General features: G+C 40.2%; 2 protein-coding genes across 6 annotated transcripts in view; one reads left to right on the top strand and one right to left on the bottom strand.

Annotated features, from left to right (window-relative positions):
• Positions 1–6,421, top strand: part of LOC106523895 (calcium/calmodulin-dependent protein kinase type II subunit delta) — a gene marked incomplete at its 5' end in the record, with an annotated part of 52,497 nt that extends 46,076 nt beyond the window's left edge. Inside the window, 4 exon segments of the mRNA XM_014017472.1 lie at positions 3,247–3,322; positions 3,411–3,505; positions 5,035–5,263; positions 5,456–6,421. Of these exon segments, the coding sequence (XP_013872926.1) occupies positions 3,247–3,322; positions 3,411–3,505; positions 5,035–5,263; positions 5,456–5,459 (404 nt within the window).
• A 726-nt stretch (positions 6,422–7,147) lies between these two features.
• Positions 7,148–13,142, bottom strand: part of ank2b (ankyrin 2b, neuronal) — a gene marked incomplete in the record, with an annotated part of 125,750 nt that continues 119,755 nt past the window's right edge. For all 5 annotated transcript variants that reach the window (XM_014017466.1, XM_014017467.1, XM_014017468.1 and 2 more), the window contains 3 exon segments: positions 7,148–9,006; positions 12,046–12,137; positions 12,272–12,460. In XM_014017466.1, the coding sequence (XP_013872920.1) occupies positions 8,805–9,006; positions 12,046–12,137; positions 12,272–12,460 (483 nt within the window).

Raw genomic sequence — 13,142 nt, 5'->3', positions numbered from 1 at the left:
CTATTAATGCATCACCCAAATTAATAATGAGTTCTTTTCTTAAAAAAAAAAAATCAATAATACTTTTATCAAAACACAGGAAATTAGACATTGTCTCATGTTGACCAGTTCTCCACAGGTCATTTATTCACAGATTAAAATGTATTTACAGCTATGGCGAGTATGAAATGACATTCTGAACCAGAAGAATACAGAGATATTTGAGCAATGAATGAATAACAAAACAAACAAACAAACAAATAAACAAACAACAAAATAAACACTTAAAGGGGTTTTGAGGCTGGAGTGAGGTGAGGGTTTTTTTTAAGGATGAGAATTTAACTAAGGGATCCTAGTTAAATGAGGGAGAGAAATCGTTTAGATTATCAAATCTCATACAAAGATAAAAGTCAAATTAAGCCTGAGCACCATTTTGTCACCAGAACAAATGTTCACTTTTACGTTTTTGTTTCCTCCATGTGGGTACCAGGAGGGAAGTCAGCGACTGAAGGTCACCTCTGGGGTCGCTCCCAGGTAGAACTCTTCATCCAAGCTGGATGACGGGCCACAGGGTTTACCTGTAAACTCGATTGGTCCCGGTGGTCAGAGAATGGGTAATTCTCTGGTGATGACGTAGTCCAGTTCTCCTTAGGCTGCTGCAAGGCTTGGTAATTTGATCTCGACTTCGTAGAGAAAAAGAAACGGACTAAAACGACGCATGATTTAAAATTAGCTTATGGACTTCTATTAAAATCAAGCTCAGGTGTTGAGCCGACAAGGTARCATTAAAACTAGTTTCTAACGAAACGACATTAAACACTGATGAGGAATCCAGCGAAAGATGCAGGAGGACCACAGTCTTGCCCAGCCCATGGGGGGAGGGCTGGCAGCAGGGCCTCTGCTGAGCTTCTGAGAACTGACATCAACTTTAACTGACTTCCTTCTCTCACTGACTAATTTGGGAGTGYRCTGACTTTTTAAAACCTTTGTTTGGGGCGGAGTTAAGGTTTTGAATGATCCAATTAGAACGCTACACGGTATCGCTAAAACGTTTTTAACGAATCAGATCCGTTGGAGGAAACTTTACTTCGAGACAAAGAATAGGGTGTGTTCTAGTTTATCTTTAAGGTGATAAACAAGRGAATCTAATCTCTTTACAAGTATAAATGTTTAACTCTATTTTAACCATAAAATAGAAAATAATTATTCTAAAAGAACACGGGTATACCTTTAGTTATTAAAAGACATTGGCTAAATATAGAGGTAAATAAACATTGCTTAGATAAACAGGGAAACACAATAGTTAAAATCCTGAAAAAAACATTTGTCAGGAGGAATTTAACTTGTAAACAGTTAAAACCATACACAAAATAATACTTAAWAATGTGAATAGTTAATTGAGTAAAAACTTAGAAGGTAATCACTGTCTATTGTCCTTCCTGTAAGAAAACAGGTAAAATCACATTTCTTTGATTCAGATATATGAAAACATAGTTGGATAAAAACATTCAATCTTGTTCTTTTTTTAAATTTTAATCAAGAATGGTAGATTCTGGTTCCTTTGATCTCAGTCAAGCTGAAAGAGTTTGTGGTTAAACAAAGGAATTTACGATTCTTTTGGATAGAACAGTCTTGTGGGGGTCCTGAAGGAGTTTATTTCAATAAGGAGGCGACAATTTATCAGTTGGCTGCTGAGGCGTCGTCGCAAAGTCCAGTGGGGGAAGGTGTGAGAGATGTTAATTCAAGCCACAAATGAAGTTCCGTGCAAAATCCTTAGGAATAGTCTTTGAGGTCAAAAGTGTTTTTTTTCCTCCTCTGTGTCATCAGGGAAATGGTTAAGAATATGGTCAGAACTGATAATTATATGCAGGAAATTACTACAACCCAAACAAAAAACATATCAGCGAACAAAATGCAWTTAAATAATCCTGACACTTTGACCAAGTCATTCACGTATAGGATAAATAATTTTGGTCCAAGTACAGAACCCTGAGGAACTCCACATGTGATTTCACAGAGTTCAGATCTTGCATCATGTACTTGTACAAACTGTTTCCTTTTTTCCAAATAACCAGATATCCACTGTAATGCTGGTCCTCTAATCCATAAAACATTTAACACACTGAGTCCTGTCACTCAAAGAATTTKTGAACAAGGAAACTGTACGTTCTGACAGCCTGAAATTAAGAGACCTGTTCTTTAAAACATGGTCCACAGTGTTGAAGTTTTTGACAGATGGATTAAGAGATAAATAGAATTGCAGTTTGAGGATCTGAACAGATCCAGAGTTTATGGGTCTGAACTGAACTCTGAGTTTAATGTGACACCAGGCCGGAGTTAAACTTGTGCACAGAAGGGATGCAGTTCTTGCTCCTCCTTCTTGTGTTTCCAGTTTGGAGCGTTGGCTCCACAGTTTCTGTCCTGTTTTTGGTGCTTTGTTGAGGCGGTGCCACAATCAGGCAGAATTTCTGCAGCATTTGGGTTGTTTGTATGTAGATACTAACAGTTCTGTTTTCACAAGGAAACAAAGTATTTTAGGTGGCCAGGGTCTTAGTTTGGGTCCGTTGTTAGAGTTTTTGTCTTTAACTTTGTGGAACATGGAAAATCCATTTTTTTACYGAGTGTTTCAGAAAACAGAGTTAACATGTTTTATCTAGTGTTTACTAGGTAAAGTCCACCTCAGGGTCAGTAGAGGGACAGTGTTTGAGTTTTCTGCAGAAACAGCCAATGATTGAAGATTATCAGACTGCAGCCCCTCCTCCTGCCTGAACAGCTGCTAGTTTTGGGTCTCAAAAGCAGAAGCAGGCTGAAGCAGCAGCATGGTTTGGTTTTTATTGGTCAGTTTTTTGGTGATGTCTCTTCAGGGCCTAGTTTTCAGTCAGACAGTCAGAGTTCAGTTAGCTGGGAACAACACTGGACCTCCAGCTGATGAAGGTAAACRGATTAAAACGTGTTGGTGTAAATAAACGTCACCATGTTTTCTCCAAACAAATTGCATGTACGTYGCAGCACTCAATTCTGTGCGTTCATTGTTTCCTAGCTTACCTTGTTAGCGTTAAAGGTAATGTAGATGTTGTGTTGAACCAAACCACCAGCAGCCTTTTCCTCCACTGTTTCATCTGTGCTTCTGACACTGATGTTGACTTCAGTCCCTGAACCTCTTTGTGCTGTGATGTTGATTCAGTGCCGTCCTCCAGTTTCACATTTAAAATCACATAAAAAAAAGCATAAACTGTTAAAGTAACATTTTTGTTTCTTCTCTTGCAGCTCGTAAGCAGGAAATCATTAAAGTGACAGAACAGCTGATTGAAGCCATCAACAACGGAGACTTTGAGGCCTACACGTGAGTTGAACCAGGATTTATTGATAAGACCTATACTGGAGTTGCCACATGATGATGTCATGGCTTTATTATGCTGCTTCTCTTTCAGGAAGATATGTGATCCTGGCCTCACTTCCTTTGAGCCTGAGGCTTTGGGCAACTTGGTTGAGGGTACAGATTTCCATCGGTTCTACTTTGAGAATGGTACAGATCCTCTGATGAACCTGGTGGGGGGAGGGCAGAGTGTTTGACTGAAACATATMTGTACAGCTTGTTCTGGAGATATAAGTCCAGATTGTCCCATGTTGCATAGTGAAGAGAAGAATTACTGTCTGATACTGAAATACTGTCTGTCTTGTGAGCTGGATGACTTGAAAGATAAATGGAGGTACCAACTTCCTTATTTGTATCTGGCTGTGTCAATGTGTAGGTAAAGTCACTTCTAAAAATTAGGTTGCCACATCGAAATCCAAGATGGCCACCATCATGTATCAAAAACCCACCTGGTTGTTTTAGGAAATATAAAAACGAGAAATACTATATATATATATATATATATATATATATATATACACACAGTATAGTTTCCTCCAATGATTGGGGTGGCCAATGGTCAATCTGTGGTGTCCATCATTGGTCTCCCCCTGGCTCCACCTCTGCATTAAAGCTGCAACTAATGACTATTTTGATAGTCAACTAATCTGCAATTATTTGATTAGTCAACTAGTCAATGATTATTTATCACCACAATAATACATGTAAATATAATAAACAGGAAATTGGATAAAAATTAAACGGCAAGTAGTATTTTAAACAAAGTACAAATAACTCAAAATATCAGCCTCTCCCCCAGCATGGGGGGCTGTTAACCTGCCAAGCGTCATGTCTAACAAAGAATAACTAATTCAGGTACATAACAGTAAAAAAAAAAATCCACACTGTTTGAAATCTTGTTGAATTTGGCTAAAGTTATAAGACTTCAACACAAAAAATGAAGAGGAGACTGGACTGATTATTACTATAATTCAGTGATTTAATACAAAACGCTTAGTGCTTTAGCTAATGTTAGCATAACTGATAGCTCTGCTTCTAACAAAGTTTCTGACAAACTAGCAAAACCTATTGACAGTTGGCTACAGCACGACGTGATCAGTGAAAATAAGATCTGTGAGACATCCACCTGACAAACAAGCTAACTTTCTGAAACTTTCCCAACTGCAGAAGACAGCTGTAGCCAGTTTTGAAAAGTTGAAGTATTTATTCTTTTTTCTCTCTCCTCTTTGAAGCAATCACCTTAGTTTAGCCATTGTTATCACTTTTTGATTTGCTCKTTGCTTCTTCTGTGGTTTACAAACCAGCAACTCTTCTCCAGTAGTGAACAAAGCATCCAGACAGAAGTGATTCTGCTCSCAGCAGTTCATGGATTTCATTGCAGACAAATGAACATTTGTGGTTTTTGGTGGATTTCAGTGTCGACGCATCATTTTATTTAATAGACATCAATTATGYGACTAATTGTTGCAGCCCTTCTCTGCACCTTTGTTGCCTCGAACAAGAAAGAAAAACTTTTATTAAAGAATGTATTAATTATAGACTTTATTAAACTGAATGAGTGATGGCGATGTATGGTATCAGTCTGTCCCCACAGTTCTTCGTTCAGTTCCAGTACTTAAACCAGGACTTGTTTATAAAACAGCAGTTTCCATGTTTTGCCTGTGTATTGCCCCACGCAGCTCTGTCCAAAGGGAAGCAGCCCATCCATACCATCCTGCTCAACCCGCATGTCCACCTGATCGGAGACGAGGCCGCCTGCATCGCCTACATCCGCCTCACGCAGTACGTGGAYGCCAGCGGCATGCCCCGCACCATGCAGTCAGAGGAGACCCGCATCTGGCACCGCCGCGACAGCAAGTGGCAGAACATCCACTTCCACCGCTCCGGCTCGCCCACCGTCCCCACCAAGTACGGCCGGTCCCAGCCTCAGCTGCACTTTGTAGAGTAGAACCGTGTATCTCYATCAGGGAGGATTTTATTTAAACACTGAAATACGATGAGTATAACTACTGTTGTCTAAATAACAACATGGTGCTTAATGATTAATGACATAATTAAAACGGTCTGTGGATTGTTGAGCTTCTCTGTTTTCTGTTGCAGCTGAGTCGACGTTCTTCCTCTCCTGCAGCAGTCAGATGACCACACCCGGCCTACCATTAGTCGCCTCAGCCAAGCCCTGCCCTCATTTGCTAAAGCCCCGCCCTCAGTGTGTTGTTTACATATGGTTGGACTGGAGAATCTTGTACCTGTAAGAAAAAAGCCAAGAGCCGTGGAGAAATGAGGGAAATGTGATTTTTGTAGTGCAAATGTGTGACGTTCATATCAGCATGTTTCATATCTGAGCTTTGCTTTCGTTTTTGTTTTTTTAGATCTGCAAGTTTTATTAGATGTTTACTTCAGAGGAGCTTCTTCAGTCTGGTATCTGCAACTTTCTGCTTTGGTTCTGCTGGTGTGCTGTAGCTGCCTGTAGACACAGTTTTGGTTCAGTGACGTACAGCTTTCAGTAAACTCTGACTTGTTAACCCTTTCAGCTCCGTTCTTTGGCTCCCTGCTGCCATCAGCTGTTTAATTCACATGGAGACTTGAAACTCAGAGCAGCTCCTGTCCGAATGTAACCTCCTGTAGTTTTTACTCCGTAAGAAGCTGGTGATTTTATATTGTTTCCTTCAGACTSTTAACGTTTGTGTTTTATCTGAACCTGAACCTGAGTCTAGCTGCTGGTCCTGCCTCTCATCACCACCAGGTCTCTGCTCTGCTTTGGGTTGAGAACTGCTTTCTTTTTCTTTTTTTTCTTCCAGAACAAAGAGAAACATTGTGTTCAGATTGGAAACAGATTAGGGATTATGATAGTTATTTCCACTGGGTGTCCATCTTCTTATGTTTGACTAAGTTTTTCTTTTTAGATATTGAAGTCACAGAATCACTGAATAAATTCAGTTTCATCACATTTAACCAGTTTTTATCTTTCTACAACCTGTTGATAACATTGATTACTGTGACGGGACGAGCCTGATGTATGTTTAAGGAAATCTGAAATAAAATGTCATTTATGCCAAATTTAAAAAATGACGTTTATTTGTTTTTGTCTGAATGTGAAACTGAAGCGGTTTGCTCTGACCACCTGTCAGAACCTCTTATTAGTTTCGAACTGCATTTCCTTCAGAGAACATATGAAGGTCATGTGACTCCTTTAGCTCCTGCTGTCAACATTTAGAAAACTGGATGATCAAATGCTTCTGTTAGCTCCTGTCATCRCATTAAAACCTAAACTTTTCTGTCCTGCTGTAAGAAAAAACAAAATGTGTTGAGATTCTTCAGGTCTGTTAGAAACTCTCTGGCTTCATAGCGGAGCTTTAAAACCAGCTCAGAGGAAAACATTTCACCTGGCAGGAGGTCAAAACCTCTGGTTTCCTCGTGAAAGCACAGCCTGAAGTTGATCAGTGGTTTTAATCCTGTTAACAGGATTTGTTCTCATTATATTCAGTCAAATGTAACGTTTTGTTGATGAAACTTTCTCACAGCAGAGTTCCTCTGGGTACTCAAAACCTTGACTTCCTGATATTTAATGTTACAAACATTAGTTTAAATCCCTCAGTGACAGGGACACTGCTTGTTTCTTTAGATTCTGTTGGAATCCCAAGCAGCAGCTGAATTGATAACTGTGATAGTTGAAGTGTTGCTTGTTAACCTCCCAATCAAAACCAAAATATGTGTTTACTTCATTTTAAATCAAGCAGAAGTGCAGCTTCAGGATGGAAACTAAACKGTGCTGGTAAAGGATGACATCACTTCCTGTTTGACACACGTACTTTTATTGTTCTGCCATGTAAACACTGCAGCTGCTATGTCTCGTTAGTGTTTCAGCTTTTTATTTGTCAGTAAATCTGACCGTACATGCCCGCGTACATATTTGCGCTGTTAAATATGTATTTAATGTTGTCACAATGGAAACAGGAGGCTTCTTTCATGTCAAAGCAGTATTTCAGTCTGAAAGCTCTCAACCAAACCAGGAGCTTTGGAACAAACACACACAAAGCACAGACAGCAATAAATAAAGAGGTACACACATGCTAATGACTGAGGTGGACCATTCTCTGATAGAAAACAGGATTAAAACAAAGATCGGCTCAGTGTCAACAAACCTGCTGAAACATCATTTAGCAGAGCCTGTGTGGGCTCGCAGGCCATTTTATTGTTGCGCAAATGTAAAAGGAAACATTGCTTTTGGTTTTTAATTGAACTGTTAGATGTTCCTCTAACTTATCCAATTCAAGATGGCTGCCACAAAACATCTGAATAGCTTCACTTCAGCCAGTTATAAGCTAAAATTTGGTGTGGTAGTAGCTGAGTCATCCTCAACACTTAAAGCGCTTTGTGTTCAACAATTTTTTGCTTAAAGCTTTGGCATCAACCTTGTCTGTTAGCAAAATGTCTCATTAACCTCTGCATGGATTGTAATGAGACATTCTAAAGACAACCTAATTCAAGATGGCCGCCACAGCTAACTGATTTAGAAAACACAAAAACGTGACTAGAATATAATTTATTTTACAGATTTTATAGTAAGATTTGATGTGTTTGTAGATCAACGCAGAGTTCTGTGTGTGGAACAAATTCAAGATGGCCACCACAGCAATAACTAACAGTCCAATTTACAGATGCTGAATTAAAACATGACGTGGTGATAGTGAGAGTCATCCCCAACACAACATCTGAGCGTGACATCGTGCAGGACGTTATTTACAAAGTTTGACCAATATAGCTTAAAAAAAGTGGACTGTGTGAAATGCATTCCTTCTGTGGACTGAAGTTAAATTCTGTTGGTTTGTTGACACTAAGAAGAAACGAGGAGATGGGTTCTGGAGGGAAGTTCAGTCCAAGTGTGACGGGGCTCTGAAACAGTCCTGCTTACTCTCTCAGTAAGCACTATTTACACACACACACACACACACACATACACACACAGTGAAGATGAAGGTTGAGAACACACAGGATCAGAGACACACACCCGTTCCTCCGGTGAATTCTGCGGTAGTCTGAGGGGGTCCAGTATTTCTCCAGCTGGGTCGTGTGTACAGCAGGAGGACGGAGGCTCTTGTTTTAAATGCTTTCACTTTGTTTTCCTTTTCCCCCCAGTCCCAGCGCCATCCTTTATGTACAAATGTTTACAAGAGTTGTTTGAGAAGAGGCCCGTGTGGGAGCGACCTGCCTTTAGACGCATCACAGCAGCCGAGGGGTTAAAGAATCACATTTTTAGTGAAACGATGCAGGATGCTTTCTTTGGTCACAATCAGAGCAAAGGAAACATGTTAAAGCACATAAACCTGTCAGCTATTTTTTTTTTTTTACAAACCAAGAAAAACCATCAGAATGAACATTTAAGTCTGAGGAAGCAAACGTCTGAAGGTTTTAGTGGAAGATGTAGTGTGAGCATAAAGGAAGCAGCATCTCAGTCCATCTCCTCCTCCTCCTCCTCCTCCTGCTCCTCCTCCTCCTCACAGTAGCGTTGGAGCAGTCGGTGCAGGTGCTGCTGCAGGGCGTCAGGCTGCAGGGCATCTGGGGTGTCATCCAGACGCTCCAGGTGCACGTGTTTCTCCTGGGCATCCCTCACCACAGTCCTCTTCTGGGTCCGACACTTATGCATCTGACTTCTGCACAGAAACAGAGACACAMTGGTCAGAGTTAAATCACTAAATAYARTTTCAAAAGTCAMGTTCTGATGAAAACACAAATTTCACTTTGAAGCTCAGACAATCAGGAGCAGTCAGGTTGACGTGATGTTCTGGTTAATAGTTAGCATTACTTAGTGGAGTCGAAAAACAAACAACTCACCMAGTAGAAAACAATAAAACAAACAAACCATTGTTAGTAGAGTCTGAGGCAGCAGGTCAGAGGATTTGTCTCGTGCTAACTTCACAGAAAATAAAAACCTCTCATAATTTARTCTGAATTGTAAAGAAAAATCCACAGGCCATGGGCCAAAGTCCAAGAAATATTCATGACGAAACAAAACAGAAAGGAAGGAATTACTGTTTTTTTTTAACTTATAAAATAAGAAGCAAAAAAACTGAAGAACATTTTCTGCTCTGAAACTAAATAACTTCTCACCTGTGTGCCAGTGTGGCAAAATCCACCTGGTGTGCAGGTGCTGCTCAAACAAAATATGGTGAAATGTTCTTTTTTTTAATGTCAATCAGTTCAGACAGTGAAACTCATCCATTACATAGATTTACTACACACTGGGTCTTTTCATTTTCATGATATGACTAACAYAACAAAAAAAATGTAGTGTTTCAGAAAATTAGAATATCACATTGGCAGCTTTTTGTACTTTGGGTATTGTGGGCCATACCTGTATACTTCTAAATCTTTCCATACCTGTATGTCCGACTGTACTTTTACATCCTACCATAACTAAATGGACTGTACTTATATAATGCTTTTCTATCCATCCAGGACACTCAAAGCTCTTCACACTACAATCTGTGTCCTCATTTATCCATTCACACAGCACTCTATTAGGTCTCTACAAAGCTAACATATACAATCAGCTATGGAGACTAATCAGTGCCAATCACATTCATACACTGATGGGACACACATCAGAGGTATTAGGRGTGAAGTGTCTTGCCCAAGGACACAACAACTGAGGCAGCTGGACGGGGGATCGAACTGGCGACCGTCCGGTTCCAGGACGACTCCCCTAACCACTCTGCCACAGCCGCCCTACCTACCCTACCTCTATCCTACCATACCTCTACATCTCTCCATTCCGATACATCTCTCCATACCTCTATCCTACCTACCATACCTGTACATCTTTCCTGTAATGCTACCTTGCTGTTATTAGATCTAAGTGCAGCGAATACTTCAGATCATGGCATCCTCCTGTCTCGGTTGGAACACTGTGTTGGACTTAGGGGTACAGTTCTGGTKTGGTTCAAGTCATATTTGAAAGACAGGAGCTACTCTGTTAATTTAGATCACTGTTCCCCCTGCTGAAGCACCTTTAAAGTATGGAGTCCCTCAGGGTTCAGTTCTGGGCCCTGTTTTGTTTTGTTTTCACTGAATATGTTGCCTCTTGGACACATTTTTAGAAAGTTTAATATTTCTTTCCATTTTTTTTGCAGACGATGTACAGTTTTACATGGGAAAAATAAGGATGATTCTTTACAGTCTCTACTAGACTGTTTAGGTGAAGTGAGATCATGGATRGACTCAAACTTTTTCCATTTGAATGATAAMAAAACCCAAGTCATTTTATTTGGAAAGAAAAATACTGGAAGTGACCCTGATGCAATTTTTGGATCTTTATCTCCATTTTACCAGACATCTGTTAGAAATCTTGGTGTTGTCTTTGACAGCTGTTTGAAACTGGATAAGCAAGTGAATTCAGTTGTCAAGTCAGGCTTTTTTTTATTTACGTCTTTTAGCCAAGGTGAAGTCTTATTTTTGTTTTAGAGGTTTTGAGAAAATTTATTTAGGCTTTCATCACAACAAGTTTGGACTACTGTAATTCGTTGTACAAGGGATCAGTCCTCCCTGCAGCCCAACAGGTCCATGGAAACATGAGCATACAGTATAACACCTGTGTTGGCTTCTTTACACTGGTTACCTGTATCTCACTGAACTGGTTTTAAGAATTTATTGTTAGTTTTTAAAGTTTTGAATGGTCTTGCTCCAACCTATCTACAAGATCTTTTGCATCATTCTTCATCTAGAACATTGAAGTCAAAAAACCAGATGCTTCTGGATGTTCCAAGATCCAGATTTAGGAGTAGAGGTGATCGTGCTTTTGCTGTCTGCTCCCAATCTATGGAACAACTTGCCCTTTCATATTAGATCTGCTCATAGCCTGGAAAACTTGAAAGTGCTTCTTAAGACCCACTGTTATTCAATGGCATTTAATCAAAGTAAAGACTGACATAGTAATTTATCTGTTCTTACTATTGTTTGATGTAATTTATTATGTATTTTTAGTAATTATTGTGGTTTTGTGATATTTGTGGTTTGCTGTACAGCACGTTGGTGCAGCTATTAGCTGTTTTTAAAAGTGCTTCATAAATAAAGTTGACATTGACGTTTCCAAACCTCTACATCCTACCATACTTTTACATCCAGCTGTTTTAAAATATTCATGTCAGTCTCTTTAAATGTCCGCTGACCTYCAGAAATCCATCAGATTCACAAAACCCCTCAGAACTCTCACACAACACAAACTTTATCAACAAATATTRTGTTGAATGTAGAGAAATACAACATAAATATACAAAGACAACCTGTCTCCATCCTCACAGCTGATCCTGGATTTCAGTCTTACCTGAGATCCAGGATAATCTAGGATCAGACCTCCAGTTACGTGTTTTCATTGTGTGTTTGTGTGAATTTATCAGGTGATGTTTAAAAAAAAACATAACGTTAGACGTAAAACAAACTTGAAGCGAGTTAAAAAACAAAAAAACTGTAAGATGTCAGAAACTGGAAACCAAYTGTTAGACAATTATTCAGCCTCCAATCAGTCCAGCCTGAGCTCTGTTCACTCAGATTCTTGCTCAAGGACACCACGACATGTGGGCATATTGGGAAGTCGAACCTGTGACTTTCTTGTCTCAGGTCGGCCGCCCTACCACTGCACCACAGCTGCCCAGCTGCCTCACAGCACACACCCCCACACCCGCATGCAGTCCAACCTTTTCACCACAGACCCGTCGTCCAGTTCAACCTGCTTCTCCACCACATGAGGCAGGAGAACTGTCCCGAAGCCTCCAGCATAACTCAACGCCTGCAGGAAGAAGAACGAGGGGGCGTGGCTTCATAAACTACAGCTGCAGAAGCTCAGAAGGTCCGACTGACCTACTGTCACCAACACATCTCTTCTCTTCCTGTCAGAATTAGTTTTACTTTGGACACACTGACCTTCTCAAAGTCCTCCCGGGCTGAGGGGAGATCTGCGGCCAGTGAGGGGTCTCCTCTCAGCTTCTCTGTCCTCTCGCCCCTCACCATCGTCGTCTTGACAACCTTGCTGACCTTTCGACCCTGAACTGGCTCCACCTCGAACTCTGAGGCTGTGGCGGYGCCCAGAGCCAGAGGCTCAGAGAAGGTCAGCTGGAGGAAACAGAAAGAGAGTTCAGAGAAAAGCTTCCTGTGTTTCTCTGAGGAGGAAAGGGATATTCTGAACATTCTGAARTGGGGTTCTGTGTACCAGTTATGAATGAATAACATCTTACCTGCTWTAGATAAATGTTTGAAGACTGGAGAAACAGAGTTCAGTCTAACAGCTGATGAGCTGAAGGTCTGAAGTGGATGTAACTTTACTCCTCATCATTTCTCTGTGGTTCATGTGAACACTTTTTAAACCTTGTCCTCACTTTTAACATTAAACGTATTTACAATCAATCAATCAATCAATCAATCAATCAATCAATCAATAACCTTTAGGTAGAAAACCCGCTGAGATCAGGATCTCTTTTACAAGGGTGACCTGGTCAAGAGGTTCGTACGACACGTCATTTACATTGAATTCTGTAGGTGTGTGTGAAAGGGCAAATAGTTGCAGCAGCATGTAGCTGTAGCAGTGTTTAACCTGAACATTCTTTACAGCAGAGGTTCTCAAACTGGGGTCCGCAAGAGGTATCTTAGGGAGCCTCAAAAAAGTTCACAAATTTGTTCACTTGTTTTTTATTTTAAAAAATGCATGGAGAACAATTACCTAATAAAACAAACACAATAAACTTAATAAAAATATTTATTCCCATGGCATTTAATTCATTTCAGCTCAATTTATTTA

This window comes from Austrofundulus limnaeus, unplaced genomic scaffold (genome assembly GCF_001266775.1).
Source record: "Austrofundulus limnaeus strain Quisiro unplaced genomic scaffold, Austrofundulus_limnaeus-1.0 Scaffold169, whole genome shotgun sequence".
Taxonomy (NCBI): Eukaryota; Metazoa; Chordata; class Actinopteri; order Cyprinodontiformes; family Rivulidae; genus Austrofundulus; species Austrofundulus limnaeus.
This window is presented reverse-complemented; position numbering and strand designations above follow the sequence as displayed.